Source organism: Lepisma saccharinum, chromosome 2, assembly GCF_977018435.1.
Source record: "Lepisma saccharinum chromosome 2, izLepSacc3.1, whole genome shotgun sequence".
NCBI classification, from domain to species: Eukaryota; Metazoa; Arthropoda; class Insecta; order Zygentoma; family Lepismatidae; genus Lepisma; species Lepisma saccharinum.
Window position 1 is genome coordinate 164,953,363 of NC_139230.1, and position 18,095 is coordinate 164,971,457.

Consider the following 18,095-nt stretch of genomic DNA (forward strand, 5'->3'; position numbering starts at 1 on the left):
TCTTATCTCCATTCATCCTTATCAACATGATTAAACCTATTGAGGTAGAAAAGTAACGTTAAAAATAACCAAATATAAACAAAAAACAAATATGTACATTAGAAAGAATTAGCAGTTGCAGTTTATCTTGCATCTTGTTTTATTGGCATGTATAAATATCTGACATTCTTTTCCATTATATGGAATGTAGAACTATTAAATTGTCAAGGGCCTACAGGTAGTAAGTCCTGAATACATTGACATGACAGCAAAAATTAAATATTTTTAGTGCATTTCTTCATTGGTAATCTCCATCAGCCAAATTGAAACTGATAATTCAGGTCAGTTGTGCAGTTAGAAAAATCACAATGACTTCCTACTAAGTAGTGCTTGGTCAAAACTTCCAAACTTACATTAGGTTACACCACTGACCTGAATACATAGCTAAAACAACTGCTTTGCAGCATGAAAGTGAAGTCATTCTGTCGACTAGTGGTACCAGACCATAAGGGAAGAAAGAAACACCATTCAAGGCATGAAGCAGCAAATGATACAATAAAAGCTAACAAACATATTGGAAGTATTAACAAGCAATGTCTCACTTTTATTTAAACAAAAAAAACTTTAAAACTGAAGTAACAATATTTCATTTTTTAAGATGTTTTCATTTTGCTTAATATCAAACATTATGCCAGTGCTGTCCAAATCATTTCATAACTTATGTTTTCCTACTTCCATTGTTAAAAGTCCACATTTAAAATATGTAGTAAAGGAATTATTTGTTATTTGTTTAAAACTTTGACAAAGCATGAGTAAGTCAGTGCTCTACCTCAGCAAACAAGTAAAACCAAACTTTCTGCCTTGCCACTCATGTTTTACTGGTGACATCACTGATTATATTTATGTATATCTGTGTTATTTTGAGTAATTTATAATGTATTACTATGTAGTATACTGAGGAGAATAGTCTTTTTACTAGAACAATATTTTAAAATTTCACACGTGCTTTAAATGTAAGAAGTCTCATGAATGTGTGCTGAATAATCTGAGAAATTTCTCACTCCATGACAAAGTATTATTTTGTAATTGACAAATTATGATAATATTTTGTCTTATGAAGAGCTATAACAATTCTTTCATAAAAAATGGCAAACACATACTTCTGATATTCTAAAAGTCACAGTACATACTATTAGCCATTACTTAGTATGCCTTTCATGATTGAGTCATCTGCATGGTGGCAGCCAGCTCGCCGAGCAGGTGGGAGCACATCTGCCGGCATTTAGATCCACAGCTGTACGCTGGCCTTGGCACTGGATGCGTTAGTCAGTGGTGTGCCCAAGGGTAAGTTGGTGGAGATCATAAATCTCCCCCCCCCCCTTTTGGCCCACGATCCCTAAAAACAAGAATGTCAAAGGCAGGAAAAGCTGGCAAAATGAGGGCAGACTAGCAGAAAAAGTGTACGTAACCCCTCCCTTTTGAAAATCCTGGGTACACCATTGGCATCAGTGCTTGAGTATCCAGAGAGCTGGTGTTCAGTTTACATGTGGTTGTGAAGTGTTAGTTCTTAACAAATGTTTTAGATTGTTTTGTTTTAGTTTACATATTACTGGCACTTTTCTGCAGTCTAATAATGCCACGCTATCCGTACAATTTAAAGCAACAAATTTTTATGTACAACTCTTAAGTCATTATGAATTCTTGCAGGGAAGTAAGTTATAAGGTGTTTTGTAGCAGATTTCACAGATGTTCCAGAGACAGTGTTCAAAAACTTGTGAACAAATTTAAGGAAACAGGGTCTTTTAGTGATAAGAAGCGAAGGGTGAAACGGTATCTGCTTACTGAGGGGACACTAGACAACGATGGAGTATGATTGGAACACTTCTGAAAAATCTCTTCTGCACCTTGCACAAGAAACCTACATTTTTAAGTCATCTGCATGGCGAGCTACCAAGCTATTAAACCTGAAGCCATACATTAGAAGAATTGAAATAAAATATCAGGAGAGAAATTGAAGCAATTTTGCATAAGTGTTAGTGAAAAATTGCTAAAAAGATACCGTAAAATGTGTGGATGCAGGAGGAGAACATTTCCAATGCCTCTTGTAATAACGTACATGATTATTCTAATTGTAACTATCCATCTAATTGTACGAGTTTATTTCATTCCAGTTACATGAATCTTGCATCAAGTTTGCCAGCAGACGAGCTCTTGCTGCCAGGTGCACTTGCTGCCACTCCATGGACGATTTGACTGTGAAAGGCACTGTTATCATATCATCAACACATAATATACAAGGTGTGATTGAAAAGTTCTTAGACAGGAACTGCCACTGTAACTGGTTATGTTTTGCAGGGGTTATGCCTGAGGAAAAGAAAGCTTCTTTTGTCCTTGAACGATCCTGAAAAGGTCATGGCTCTATCTTTGTTTAGTTGCAAGCTGCAGCCCGTTTGCGGATGTGCATAGTGTTGTCGGCAGATTAGTGTGTGTGAGTAGAACAATGCATGAAAAATGGAACAATGCGTGTGGGTAAAATTTTGCTTTAAAACTGGAAAATCAGTTTCGGAGACCTACGAACTGTTGAAAATAGCTTTCGGAGTTGTGTGCATATATAGGGCAAGTGTTTTTAACTGGTATAGATGGCCTACAAAAAGCACAGCGAAGTCTGTCTCATGAGAAGAGAATGTTACTCTTTCTTCTCTTTTCGATAGCACCGGTATTGTGCACCAAGAATATGCCCCTCAGGGGCAGACAGTTAACAAGGCATTCTACAATAGTGCTCTTCAGTGATTTTGATTGATTGAGTTGGTGTTTAAAGTCCACTTTATGCACAGTAAGGCTAATTGGGACTGGACCTACAGTTTAAAGTGGGATTCGAACCACTATGTGCCTCTGCTGGGTATCGAACCCAGGACCCCTTGATTACAAGGCAATGACACTGCGCCATCGGGGAGACATTGTTCTTGAGTGGTTACAAGAAAAAGTGCAGAAGCAGAAAAAAAGACCAGCACTCTGCATGACAATCACTGAATTTCTGGCCAAATTCCTGTGCTTCCCCAACTCCCTACTCTCCAGATCTAGCCCCAGCAGACTTCTACCTATTTCCAAAATTGAAATTGCTGCTAAAAGAGGAGTGGTTTGAGTTATTTGAAGAGATACATGCAAATACAGCAACGTGTCTTAACACCCTCAAGGAGGAGGACTTCCAGGAATGCTTCCAAAAGTGGAAACACCGTTGCATTCAGTGTGTTCAATCAGGAGGGGACGATTTTGAAGGGGATTCATCACAATAACCTGTAAGTACTGTCATTTGGAAATTACAAGCCATAGCTTTACAATCACACCTCGTATATATAGTAACAGCTATTAAATAATAAGTAAGAACTTGATATGGCTCTTATAGGAATGTCGATACTACTAACATTTTAATATAATAAGTCAAATACTTTCACAAAGTGCCACAACATTTATCAATTTTCAATTTTTTAATTTTGCTAATTCGGTGTAATTTTAAGCTTGAGAATGTAAAAAATTGTGGCATCTGCACCTACCTGTTACATTTAAATATCACAATATTACTGAAAAACAGAGCAGAGTTTACATAGGCAGAAAACTGTCTACGGTATGAAACTAAGAAAAAAATATGTCAAATTTTGAAGAAAAAAAAAATGTGTACATGTCTGTACAAATTATGTCAAAATATTCTTCAATGCTTAAAAATTCAGTCAACGTATGTAGGAAAGCAATTAATTTATAGTGTTAACAACACATCACACAACTTCCATTTTTCTACATGTTCCTCCCTTATATATCCACTCCCTTATATATCCACAACTCATGCCAGGTAAACTAACAAACTAGCATGCATCAGTAAGATCTGGAAAATATGAAAGGAAAATGCAACACCTGAGATCCCAACAACACAAAAATACAAAGGTGCACATGAAAAGTACACTTGGCAAATATTTACAACAGTGCATCATAGTTTAAGAAGGTTTACATTATGTATAAAGATGTAACCAATGACATTAATGTCATTACAAAGACTGAGGTAGGAAAATGCAAATGTTCCACATGATGTGTAAAAATTAACTACACTGACACCAAAATTTCCCATCACATTTTGTATTATAGTTATTGACGAGTCACTTCAACAGTTTGTTCATTCAAGAGCCACACCTGCTTAATATCCTTAACTGTACTAAATAGCTCCTGCAAAACATAGTCAACAAGAATAGTGATTGTAAAATATTGGCTTAACCTCTAGCAGGCAAAAATCTCGCATGGCAGAAAATATCCTCTCCAGATGGGAAATTTTCAAGTGTGCACTTTTCAAACTTGACGCAAATTACAAAAAAAATGTAGCTTGAGAACTAATTCAGGGTGGCCACTCTAGGACCATGAAAAATTCAAGTATAATTTCCGGTTTTCAAGGCAAACTTTCCAAAAATTCAAGAGTACCATCTTTCAACCTCACATTTTATGGCCTCTCACCACACACACACACTCAAATATATTAATATAAAGGGTCTGTGTGATTCCAATGAATCCAAAAATTCTAATTCAATTAAACTGAATGGTCTAGTATATATTTAATTTAAAATGCAGAGTTTACATTTGCCATTTTGCCTACTTAGACTAGGAATATATCTACATAGAAAAGTCACAAATGTTACGGGGTATAATAAATCTACAAAAAACTTGTTAATTGTATAAGAATTTCAAATTTACCTAATCAATAGAGGTAAATAAATTATTTTTGGTAAATAAAAAAGCAAAATTTCGGTACAAAAACACAGTCGATTTCGGGTTCAAAAGCAGTAAATAAAATAAAATTTCGGTGTTATAGCGGTGAATAATCACATCAAAAGTGCTATATAAAATGACATTTTGGTTTCAAAATTGTGAATATAATCCAAAATTTGATTTGAAAAGTGCACTTATTACACAAAATAAACTTACCCCTTCTAATAGCACATTTATGTAGTTACCAGAGTATTAAGTTTATTCCTGTGTAAAGGGGTCCATTTTTGCTTCTCAAATATTTACAGCAGAATTAATCAATTTTCCATGAATTGCATAACTCACAGGATACTTCAGACTTCAGAAAGTGTTGCGTCAGTATATAAACGGTAAATTTTGTGTTTAAGAGTATATTTCGCATTTTGCAGTACATTTCGAATTATTTCGTGACAAAACAGGGTAGAAAAATGCACCTCACACCTTTCAGAAACATGAAAAATGAACATTACAGCATGTTATTTCATATTTAGTGTTTTTGTCAAAAACGAAATTTGCATGCCTCTACTAATCAACTTCAAGATATCTTATCATGCAATAATCTTCCGTATGTCAAATAGATTATTCTGCAAAGGACACTAACGAAACAAACAGATTGAGAGAAAAGCTAAACTGTGAAAACGTTGCCCAGGGCATTAATAAATATGTATAAATTCAATGGGATTTAGATTAATAAAAGTTGCAATTTCTCACATCTACAGAGAAAAATTAAAGCTGAATTCATGCATAATTCCTGGTGAGTAGCCATCCTGTAATTGTCATACATAAAGAGATGAAATCATTTCTTTTTCGGAATGACGGGGCTTTTAGCAGAGGGGAAATTTATACATTGTGCCTCCCAATAATGAATGTTGAGGGAAGAATTGATTTTTTTTAAAAAGAAAAAATAATATTTGGCATGCCCCTGTGGTCAGCAGTGTAATTGAAAAAATGTACAGTAGCAATGGTACATTCATACAACCATGCAAAATTTTGTTGAAAATAGGCTGATACATCTTCAGAAAAAAAATAATAATAATGATGATGCGTAAGTGTTCCCAGCTTACAGAAAAAAAATCCCAAGTTTGCTTCTAGTGTCGGCCCTACGGACACCATATGGGACCAAATTTGGAGGAAATCATCTACTCTTTGAATCCGATACTTCTTGAGAAAAAAAAAAATGATGTATAAGTGTTGCCAGCTTACAGAAAAAAATTCAAGAAGTATGCTTCTACACTATGGACACTATATGGGACCAAGTTTGGAGGGAAGCAAGACAAAAGACTTCTCTTTGAGGATATGTAATGCACATTCCCAAATTTGGGGGAGGGGGGAAACAACTTGTGGAAAAATTTATTTTTTGGAAAATTTCGAAAATTGAGCCTTGACTCCTGGGCTCCTAATTGTTGCAAGTTTTTAAAGTGTTATTTTGTTCTTATTATTACATGTAAGAGAAATATATCAGATAAAGGTGGTGGTTAAGCCTGTTTTATAAGATCCTCATAATACTTAAGAGAGGTAACAAAGTACATTTTCAAACTTTGCTTCTTAATAATAGTAACAATAGATATATTATTTTGTAATTCAAGTAGGTCATACCTTAATATGTATACTAATGAACAAAAAAAAAACAGAACTGAAATATCATGCGCATTTTCAAGAAATGCACATTAATTGCTGCCATGTGGTGCTAGGATACATATAACAAGTAAAAGAGGAAACTCACCAGACATAGGTAAAATTCAAATTTTTGCAGCCGTGATCTGCATCTTCGGGTGTAGAAACAAAGTGAGTGTGACGTGCAGGGTTGCCAGATACAGAAAGAAGTTGTAGATGGTGCCAGAAGAGCATGGTTCTTTCAACAGTCTTGTTGAAAACTGAGTGGTGGGGATGTTGGAGGGGGTGCAATGTAGGGGGAGGTGAAGGGTGGTGAGGAGTAAGGATGGGGGACATAACTGGGTGGCCTTGCAGGCTGGGGGGGTGTGGTTGCACTCATGGCTGATATGTAAGCCCTCTCCCATCTTTCATGTTCTAAGATGTTGGTGGATAATCGCTACCTGGAAGCAATCATTGAAGGGGATATATCCCCCCCTCAACAAGTTTGCAGACTGGAATATATATGTATATATCCCATGTATCCACTAAAAGTTAAACAGAACTGGAACTTCCAAAAACACACTGTGGAAACTTGCCTCTAATTTCACTTTTATGCTTAAAAGCTTGTCAAGACTGGACCTATAGTTTAAACTGGTACACGAACAACTAAAATGTGTCCCCACTAGCAATTGAACCGATCAAACTCTGCACCAGATTTCTAATCAAGTGAGCTTCCAAGCCAATATTTGGTTTCACCATAATGTCCATCTCTTTAAGATAGTCCTGAAATAACTGTAGATTTGTGTGTTTTTAGAGACATACAGAAGGGATCTTTAGCAAATCGTTTAATTTGAATTTTAGTTTATTTTACACTGCTTTTCTACTTATCATGAGGATGAATGATAAATTGATGAAATAGAGAAGAAAAAACATAATGAAGCATACATGCCTTAACCAGGATTCAAATCTAGGACACCTGGCATTGTAGTGCATCATGCTAAACACTCCATCACGGAAGATTAATATACTGTTTAAAACAAATTATCTGGCAATTATGAGTATAGAACAAATAATTATTTTATCTTGCCTGAACATAAAGAAAGTCTAAGTAATTGGTATTCAATAGTCGATAATCATAAAACTAAACAGCATAATATGATTAAAACAATGGCTTCACACAATGTATATAGAAGAAATAGCAAAACAACATAATCGGCATGAACTATGAAATTATGCACTCGCCATATAATACAACATACAGAACGATATAACACTTTCTAATATACAACACAGAATTCACAAAAAAATTACTTGACAAACAATGCCTAATGTACATCAACAATAAATGGTATCTTGTTTGTAAAAACGCAATGCTCTCAAGCACCATGCTAATAGCATATTTATATGCACTAAGTTTTAATTTGAAATGTACAAAATACTATGCACATTACTTACACACAAGATTCTCAAACTACATACATTTTATTATGATTATTATTATTGAAAGCTTACTATCCTATCTTATTTTGAGAAAGATATTATGAATCAGGCTATCTCCTTTATTTCTCAATAGGAAGTAGTAGTGTATGTACATATCTAAAATTATACAGTTGTTCTTTTGGTTCATTATGCAAGTATCCCAGTATTATAATCTACTTCTTCAAAGAGGATAATTTTCATTGTGTAGCCATTGATATCAGACTCTCGAATGATAAAAGTTTACCTTCGAACACCTACTCTCAACTTTCGGTACTATTGCTATCAGCCAATACAAACATCAGTTATATCAGCCCTAACAGTATGTTATTAAAATATGGATTTAGGTTTGCCTCTGGAATAGCATTTGCTGTTATAGAGATATACACGGTGTACACAAATGAAGTACACAATTTTGTAGTGTAATAAAAATAAAATGGCAATATATAGGAAATGTCTTGTCATGTAAAATATCAACACAAACTTTCATGAGGTCTAAACATCCTGAGAATTACGCACACTGTATAAGTTTCATTAATTCTATGTCAATATTGCAGGGAAAAAGTGGATTTCAGGTGATTAAATTAAGGATATTTTAATATTCTGATTATCTCATATGTGGATCTATGGATATTTTAAAACAAAAAAAAGGTATTTTGTTGTATTAATATTTTTAATATTTGAAATAATTTTAAACTTTTAAATTGTAAAAAATTAAATTGTAAAGTACCAGTAACAGTGAGAATTAGTAATATGCATTGGAATCGACTGAGAAATAGTGTGTTTTTAAGTTTTCTGGATAGTTTTCACAGATAGGATTATACAGAAGATGTTATTACATATTAATTTTGCAAAATTGACCAACGTGCAAGCCAACAACCCAAGTGCAAGTACAACACACATTCATGCACAGTGGTTCAAATATTAAGTGATCACCCTGGTTAGTTTAACACACCACCGACTAGTGAATATCTAAATGTTAATGCAGGTATTCTAGAATTAACACTGATGATGATAAATTAAGACACATGATCAGCTCATAAGATCAACATACAACATATTTACACAACACACACACACACACACACACACGCACACACATTGTTTCTATTCTTCAACAGTACTCAGTAGATTGTCAACATCCAATTTAAAGCTAACAACTAGCAGCAAGAACGGCCCTCCCCATACAAAAAAAATTCAAACCAAATGGAAGTCAACAAATGGTTCACACACAAAGCAAGCAAGCAATTACCCCATTCCACATTTTTTTATGGCATTAACCAACAAAGTGCTTTTTAATTTATGTGATCTTTTTTCTCAGTATGCTCAACCATTTTAAACTTGCTCTCACTCTCTACCTCGAGTTCAATTTTTGAGGAAACTTACACAATTGAAAAAGCCACAATTAAGTTAGATAATTCACTTTGCATCCTTTTGTTGGATGCACACACACACATATATACACACACAGCAATTACTTACCTTTAAATGTACACTCAACAGCCTAAAAATTCAGACAGTATTTGAAACTTAAATAAACACATTTGCACTGTACTAGATAATTTCTGCTACTTTAATGGCAACCTGACCCTACCAAAAGTAGTACCCTACACCAGCCTGCACACCGTTACCTTAGGACAAATGAATGCAGTTGATAAAACTCTCCCACATAAATATATCTGTCCCTTACAAATTCAGCGGAACCCCAAATTTACATATTTTAGGTGGCTCAGCAGTCAAAAAATTAAAATGCCAGAAACCATGAGGGAAGGGATGAAACTCCAATGCAGGAAAAAGGAATGAATACATTTTAGGGCATATAATGTACAGAAACAAAGTCTAACAGAAAAGAAGTGTTAAGTGGCAATTCATTGCTATAGTGGAACCACAAGCAAAAAGACCTGCACAGACCTGCGACTCCTGTGCACCATACTCCCATGGAGGAGAGGGGGAGAGTGGAGCATGCTTCCTTATGGCCCAAGCTGAACTGAAGAAGGGAAAGCTGCGTGGGGACTTTTCGTCCAAGGTTTTTTCCTTGTGGTGGCTCTATAGGTTTTGTAATCTAGGGTAAGAGGTAATTGCTTATGTTAGGCACCAAGGAGGAAAACTTATTTTATTGACTTGAATCAAGAGGTCTTGAGTTCAAGCTCTACCTCCAGATCAAATTCACCTATTAACATAAGCAGAGTGGTTAGCGCATCTCACTACAGCAACCGAGGATCTCTGGTTTGAATCCTAGCCTGGCCATGGATGTTCTTTGCAAGTGTCACTTCATCATATAATCACTCATCCTCATTGTCATTATTAGTCAAAAGTGGCAGAAAAGTGACACTAAATAACAAAAATCAAATCAAAACCAATCAGAATAAAGTGGACTTAAAACAAACTTTTCAAAAGTGTTGCACTGTTAGATACCAAAGTGGGGGGTATTATTTATTCTTACATTAAACAACAATTTATTCTTAGGTATAGGATGTTGGGATATTCCCCCATAAATAAGTCATTTTTTTCCTGTCTCATTGTCTCTTAAAACCTCCCCCCCTTACCTGCACAAAATTTAATACAGTGGAATGAACCCGAACTGGGACTCAGTTCAAAATTTTGAAAATGCCACTTCTTACTACCCACGTAAACTTTCAAGAAGTGAGAACTTTATTGTCTACTCAGTTCTGTGGCAGTAGTGACGATGTTTGGTATCCTGAAGACCTGAATAACACAGAGGTAAGAGAGACTTTCTCCAATCACAGGGCACAAGGTCAACTGTCGTCATACTTGATGGAGAAGGCTCTGCAAGTTCCTTTGCTCAAAGATGGTTCGAACCCAAATGTGGCAAAAACAACATGCACCAACTCCCCACCTTAACTCATCCAACCATACATCTTAATGATGGAAGTAAGCACGTGTCTGATTGTAACATTTCTCTCTGCCTTCAGAGTGGAAAAGGGGCATAAACTTTTCTAAGCTTCACTACCCTATACTTTCATTCCTTTACAATGGGTCACTTGGTAGGGTGAAACTGTCATCAATTCAAGCAGGAAAAAAGAAAGGGGAGGGGGAGTTTCACAGACAAGAAAACTGCCATTTGGAAAATTTTAGTGCAATGGCACAGCTTGGGGAAACAAAAGTTAAATCAAACATAAGATTGAGATAAAAAGTTTCTTATTTAACATGATATTTTGCCAGGACTTGGATGGTTATTGTATTAAGTGTGAAAATGTAAAATGAGAGGCATATAATTGGGGTTCCACTGTATATATCTTTCAGTGTGACTTTACCTGCTACTCCTTAAAATACTTTCCTTAAATAACTGTAACCAGATGTAAGTATGTCACAGAGACACTAATTATACAGTACCTAGCATAATTATTAGCAAGGTTAAACAATTTTGATTATTGGGATAAATTTACAGCTATTTCACACTGTTGATACACATCCCATCTTGTTTCCACATACGTGATGAAAATACATCCACGCACAAATTCAAACTTACTGTGCCCGCTGTATCTAGAATCTCCAACATACACTGCTGTCCGTCCACTTCAACCTGCTTTCTGTAACTGTCCTCAATTGTAGGATCATATTTCTCCACAAATATCCCTTGCACAAACTGGACTGTTAGGGCTGATTTTCCAACACCGCCACTTCCTAGCACCACTATCTTGTACTCACGCATCCTGAACAGTACTGCCCTGTTCCACTCCTTCTGTAATAAAAAAAAGAGCAAAATACACAAAATTAGATTACATAATGTAATCAAAATTGTAATATTTATCAGCCTATATTAATACCTATAACAACAATCAGTTAAATATGGAAAACTCGTACCTAAATGTACAGTCAAGGACACTTCTGGCCTGTAGTGATTCAATTGAAAGGCAATGAGGTTGTTACAACCCAGAAGTGTCTGTGACTGTACATGGCATCATCATCATGATACAATCATTAATATCACCATTCACATAACTTACATTTAGATAATTTGTTAAGATAAAGTTGGGAAATTGATGTACCCACAACTCTTCTGCACCTGTTACAAAGTAATAATGCAAAATAGATTATACATATTGTATATCCATGAAGATGAGTTTCCATTCATCTTATGTTACACCCATTAGCACTGCAGTCTAATCACATTATTTCCCCCTCCCCTTTCATTTTCCAGTGTGCATTCTTACTGAAGGGGGAAAAACAATTTCATTTTGGGTCCTAAAATCTGCCTAAGTAGTGGTGTATTTTATCCTTTTGTTACCCAGGGCAGAACATCCACTAGCATCACTCCCATGCCCAATTCCCACCTGCACTAAATTAACTGATCAAGAATTTAACTCTTTCACCTCACCTTCTGGTGGATGGTTGACTTACAGGGGATAGACAAAAATATGGAAACACCTGCAGAAATGCACATTACCTTTATTAATATCGAGTAGGACCACCTTTGGCACGCAGAACGGCATGCAGTCGACGTGGAATGGACAAATACAGGTCGCGTATGGTTGTCAAACGGATGTTGTACCATTCGTCCTCCAAAGCAGCTGAAAGTTGTTGTATAGACAATGGTCTCCAGAACCGACCACAGGGGCTCAATAATATTGAGGTCTGGCGATTGTGGAGGCCATAGCAGATGTGACACTTCATCTTCGTGCTCATCAAACCAGTCCTGGACGATGTGAGCTGTATGAACAGGGGCTCTGTCATCTTCAAACACGGCATCACCATATGGGAACAAGGTTTGCACTATGGGATGCAGCTGGTCACTCAAAATGTTACGTAGTCCCTGGCAGTGACATGTCCCTGCAGGGTGATGATGGGTCTGGCAGAATACCAGGAGATGGCTGCCCAAATCATCACTGAACCACCGCCATGCTTCACTCTCGGTAACCCAGTCTGTATAGTATGCTTGTGCTGGCGTTCTCCACACGTACACTTGGCCAGCAGTTTGAAACAATGTAAAGGATGACTCATCCGACCAGATTACAGTCTTCCACTGCTCCATTTCCAGTTTGTATTGGCATTGCACCACTGTCTCCGTCTAGCAGCATGGTCCAGTCACGAGTGGTTTGGGAATTGCAGATCTGCCATGAATACCCTGCTTGTAAAGTTCTCTTCTGACTGTTTTGATGCTAACAGGCTTTGTAAGAATTGTATTCAGCTCAGTAGTGACTTTTGGAGCTGTGGTGATCTTCTGCTTGGTCACAATCCTACCCAATGTGCGTCTGTCTCTGTCATGCAACACACACTTGCGTCCACACTGGTGCTTCGCTGATGTGGTTTTTCCGAAAGTATCGTAGGCAGTCATGATCTTCGAGACTGTCCCTCTTGATACACGAAACATTTCCGCTACTTTCGTCACGGAAGCTCCCACTATACGCGCACCCACAATTTGCCCTCTTTGAAACTGTCAGCTCAGACATGATTCACGATAACCTGCACGGACCAGTCGCTGAACTGTAACTGGCCCATCTGTCAGGTTGGCCAGGGTGTATACCTCGCAGGAAGTGCCAGTGACCACAGCACCACCTACCATTCACACGCAAATCGTGTTTGAAATGGCTACTTGTTTTATACCAGGTGTTTCCATATTTTTGTCCATCCCCTGAAGATTTCCACTATTTTTTAATTAAGTTGCCATACAGGTAGGTAACATATGGTTATACTACTCTGCCACAATTTTATACAACAAGCATTTCAATTAGAGCCTGCACTCTGTAGGAAAAAGAATTTAACTCTTCTACTGCCCCTTCAGGGAGAGTGGTCATCTCCGATCTAAATGATAATATGGATGTTTTGTACCAAATAGTTTCTGGAATCCAGCAAACAGATGAGTATTACATACTCCAGAGTATGGTAATTAATATAATGAGAATTTACCCACTCCTCCTCATATTAATCTGGTAGTAAACTAGGAAAATATGCTATATTGTAGGTGTGACATGGATATAAATCATGTTCCACTTAAAGAGATCGAGAAATAAATGTTCACCATTTAAAAGCTGAGGAAGATGATATGATTTTCATTTTACAAGATACACACAAGCATTCAGAGTTTGTACACCAATGGTGAATACACGTGCTTGTGCATGTGGGAACAAGCCTGGCACTATTCTGTAGAGTAGCGGACACTCAACAGTAAGAATGTGGACCATTTAGATTTCTCCAGGGCTACTCAAGGCACAGGTCATATCCAAATCTGCAGCAGATGTCCCCCAGAGCACCGTTCCACATGAGGATTCTGCCTTCCTCCATTGTCCAAATTGGCAGCATACGTGGAGTTGGAGGGGAGAAGTGGAAGGTGGAAGGAGCGTATGCATGCTTCAACTCACTGTGGCCCTGTGCTTGGCAGCCATATTCCGACTTTCACGAGGCAGTGTTTACTGATTAGATGCATCTTGGACATTTTATCGATAACACTATGTAGAAAAATTGTAAAAGAAATCACATGCCACATTTTTAATGTGTGTAGTACATAGGTGATATCATTGTGATGTTTGGTTGGCATTTGCCTTCTGCTTCCGCACAGTGCACCTGCATCGTAGAATGCTGTGGGTGACATTCGAGCTGACACCTGGCAGGAAAAGTGGCAACTGTATTGCAAGATGGCATGTATATTTGGACGATTTTGACGGCACATGAAAGAAAAAGGAGAGAACAGGGTGGAGTGCTTGCCAATTCAAACATGGCCACAGACATTGAGTTGCGTTGACCATTTTCCTAAACTCTGAGAGTTTCTACATCAAGGTATGTAAAAAGGTGTGTTAATAAACCATTATTTACACTTTAAGTGTTCCTCTAAGCAGAACACAATGTACGTATATATCCTACTGCTGCAAACAGTTTTTCTTATCCAATAAATAGATGTCGAATAGGGATAAACGAAAGTTTTAAAAACATTCTTGCAGAAAATTTCCTTTTTAATATTTATTGTAGGTTTTTTTTAAAAAAAAACAAAACAGAAAAAGTAATTGTTACTCAAAGAGTGGTTTCTTGTGGTGGATAAATTCATACATAGCTTTGACATATGCAAATTCTTCTTTTGCTATTGCATATTATTTTATATGGTACAATATGTACAATTTACAACTATACTTATCACAAGTGTAAGTTACATAGTAGTGCTATATTTTTAATTTTTTCTATTCACTTTGGATTAATATGAGGCCAGCAGGAGCTCCCTAATACATTTTTAGAGTAAATTACGCATTCATCCTCTTCTTATAATCGTCATATCAGAAATTATTCATATTGCATGTATTGTTCAACAATATTGTTTTGATTTTGTTTAAAATTACTCATTTGTCATTTCATATTTAAGTGGATATTTTGGTCTTTAATGCACATTGTGACTTTTTTTTAGTGGATTCATAAATCAAAAATAATTCTATCAATAATTAAGACCTGATCTGCACCCTCCAAAAGTACAAAAAAAATAATTTTGTACCTTCATCACCTCGACAAAATTCAGGGTTCAAAATTCAAAACGCCCCCTTTGTCACAAACTTAAAAATAATTCTACCACTCATTGTAGAGACTGGTGTGTCACTAGACAATTATAAATCTCTTATAACACTCATGAAATTCCCCACGGAATTCATGTGCCAGCTGATGTAGTTTCAGCAGATAGGGCTTTGCTGTTCCTTGTGATGAGTGTGAATGCGGACTTACAAAAATTGGAAATATTAAGAGATGTTTTTTTTTTACAAGATGCAAATTCTGTTCTACATATTACATATGCTGCAATCACTTTGGTCAAAGTAGAAAAATCACTTTCTGTTGTGAAAATCATTCTCTCTCTCTGGAAAATATCTCTAATAGCATTGAGAGAACTTTAAAAAACATCTTGTAGTTATGTGCAACCACGACAAATACTATGTAATTTTATAATTGTGACTATTTCTGGTATTTGAAATGTCTTTTTAATAAAAGTAAATACCTCAACTTCTGAACTCTACTAATCAAGATGATGAATCAGGATTAGATGAAATTATGAACACACACATATTACCTATGCTGACTGATTGATTGAATTGTTGTTTTAAGTCCAATTTATGCACAGTAAGGCTAATTGGGACTGGACCTACAGTTTAAAGTGGGATCCGAATCACTGTGCCATGTGCCTCCACTGGGTATCGAACCCGGGACCCCTTGATTACAAGGCAACAACAACATTACCAATACGCCATCTGGAAGGCCATTACTCATGCTGGCTCGTATCCACAAACTTTGTAGAGAAATTGAAAGTCGATCAGTCGAAATTCAGCCACCACCACAACCGATCTGGGGGTGGTTCATAACTGAGGAAACACTTGTTTAAATGGAATAACCTGAATCAAACATCCTGATACATTATATAGAAAAGTACCTCAGATGGTATGTTACCAACATGGCGAACATGTTGGAGAAATCTTCATATTTTTACATGTACAGGTGGCCATATAACATATTAAAATGAACAAGAATTTCATGACAAGCAAGCCCTTATCTATTATTGATATTTTTCAATCTTTGTGAATTATAACATTTTATATTCTAGAAGGGTATCTGACTACCACCCAGAGGCCCAGGTTCGATTCCCAGGAGAGTGGAATTTTTTCTAACAATGAGCCTGTATAAGCTGCTCTGGGGTGTGCGGGTACTTATAGTGGACCCACAAACAAAAAAGCCTGCACAGACTCGTAACTCCTGTGCACCATACTCCTGCATGGAGGGGAGGGGCAGAGTGGAGCATGCTTCCGTACGCCCCGAGTTGAGCGGAAGAAGGGTCGCTCTATAGGAGCAACTTTCAGAGGTCAAGATTCTGAGAGAGTGGTACTACAAGGTAACCAAAAAAGTTCTTGCCGTTTTTGACGTACCATTAATCATGCGCTCACAGAGAGGAAATGAAATGATGCACGTGCGTGCCAAGCGATCGGGAGTTAGTCTGGCCATCGACTGTCAGTAATACAGGCACGTGGCGCACACACAGCAGTCATAGCTCATCCAGTGTCGAAGAGAAATGGAGGTATCGAAGCAGCTTGTTTGCGTGTGTTTGTTGTATGACTTTAGAATAGGCCTGTCAGCTGCTGCATCAAGTTGCCGCATTTGCCAGGCATTTGGAGAGAATGCTGTGAACGAACGCACTGCCAGGCATTGGTTCCAGAAATTCCGTTCGGGAGATGTAAGCCTTTCGGATGAACCTCGCAGTGGACGACCACATGTGTTGGATGACGAGGCCCTGAAAGCAGCCACCGAGGAGGACAGTGGTCTAAAGTGTAAAGAACTTGCAGAAATGTTCCATGTTTCTGCTGAAACAGTCAGACTGCACCTGCATGGTATAGGGAAGTCATACAAGTTAAGCAAGTGGGTACCCCACACATTGTCGGCAGCCAACAAGGAACAACGAGTGACAGCCTGTTTGTCCTTGCTCACTCGACACCTGAACACACCCATATTTGATTGCTTGCTCACACTCCCAAGCATACCAGACATTGGTTGTCGCCACGTGACCCTGTTCCTCACACCTCAAGACCACCCCTGCACCCACGAAATGTTATGCTCTCTCTATGGTGGAATTGTCGGCAAGTGGTGAATTACGAGCTCCTTCCACCTGGTCAGACCATCACTGCTGACCTCTACTCTCAGCAGTTGCAAAGGGTGCACCGTGCATTGCGGCAGAAGGAGCCGGTATTGGTGAATCACAAGGGTGTGCTGTTCCTGCATGACAATGCCAAGCCACATGTGGCAAAGAGGACCCGCGAGACCATTCAGCAACTTTACTGGGAGACACTGTACCATCCACCATATTCACCAGACCTTGCACCAACAGGATTACCACCTGTTTCATTCTCTCGACAACCACCTCCATGGGAGATCCTTCGCAAATGAAGGAGACCTGCAGAATGCACTCACGGACTTCTTTGCATCCAAGTCACTCCGTTTTATCACCAGAGTATTGTGCAGCTGCAGGAATGTTGGCAAAAGGTGTTGGATGCTGATGGAGATTACTTCAAAACCTAATGGTACGTACTGTCCACTGTATTGCTCTTTGTTTATCACTGCTCTAGAACGGCAAGAACTTTTTTGGTTACCTTGTACTTAGCACTGCTCTTGGTTTTAATTTTCAATGAGTAGTGCTCACATCTGGTTGTTATGGATTAGATTATGGAGATGTGTTATTATGATGTAGTTATGATACTTAGTAGGGCTGAGCCAATACCAATACCAGTGGTATGTATCGGTATTGGAATTTATTTGCCAATACCTGCTGATAATTTTCCAGCATTTTGGTATTT

The 18,095-nt window shown here is 37.5% G+C and overlaps 1 protein-coding gene across 2 annotated transcripts in view; it reads right to left on the reverse strand.

Moving 5' to 3' along the window:
• Rap1 (RAS oncogene family member Rap1) overlaps positions 1–18,095 on the reverse strand; it is a 52,139-nt gene that overhangs the window by 22,660 nt on the left and 11,384 nt on the right. For both annotated transcript variants that reach the window (XM_083117655.1, XM_083117657.1), the window contains exon 2: positions 11,321–11,533. In XM_083117655.1, coding sequence (XP_082973781.1) covers positions 11,321–11,503 — 183 coding nt within the window. In that variant the 5' untranslated portion in view covers positions 11,504–11,533. The remainder of the gene's footprint in view (positions 1–11,320; positions 11,534–18,095) is intronic.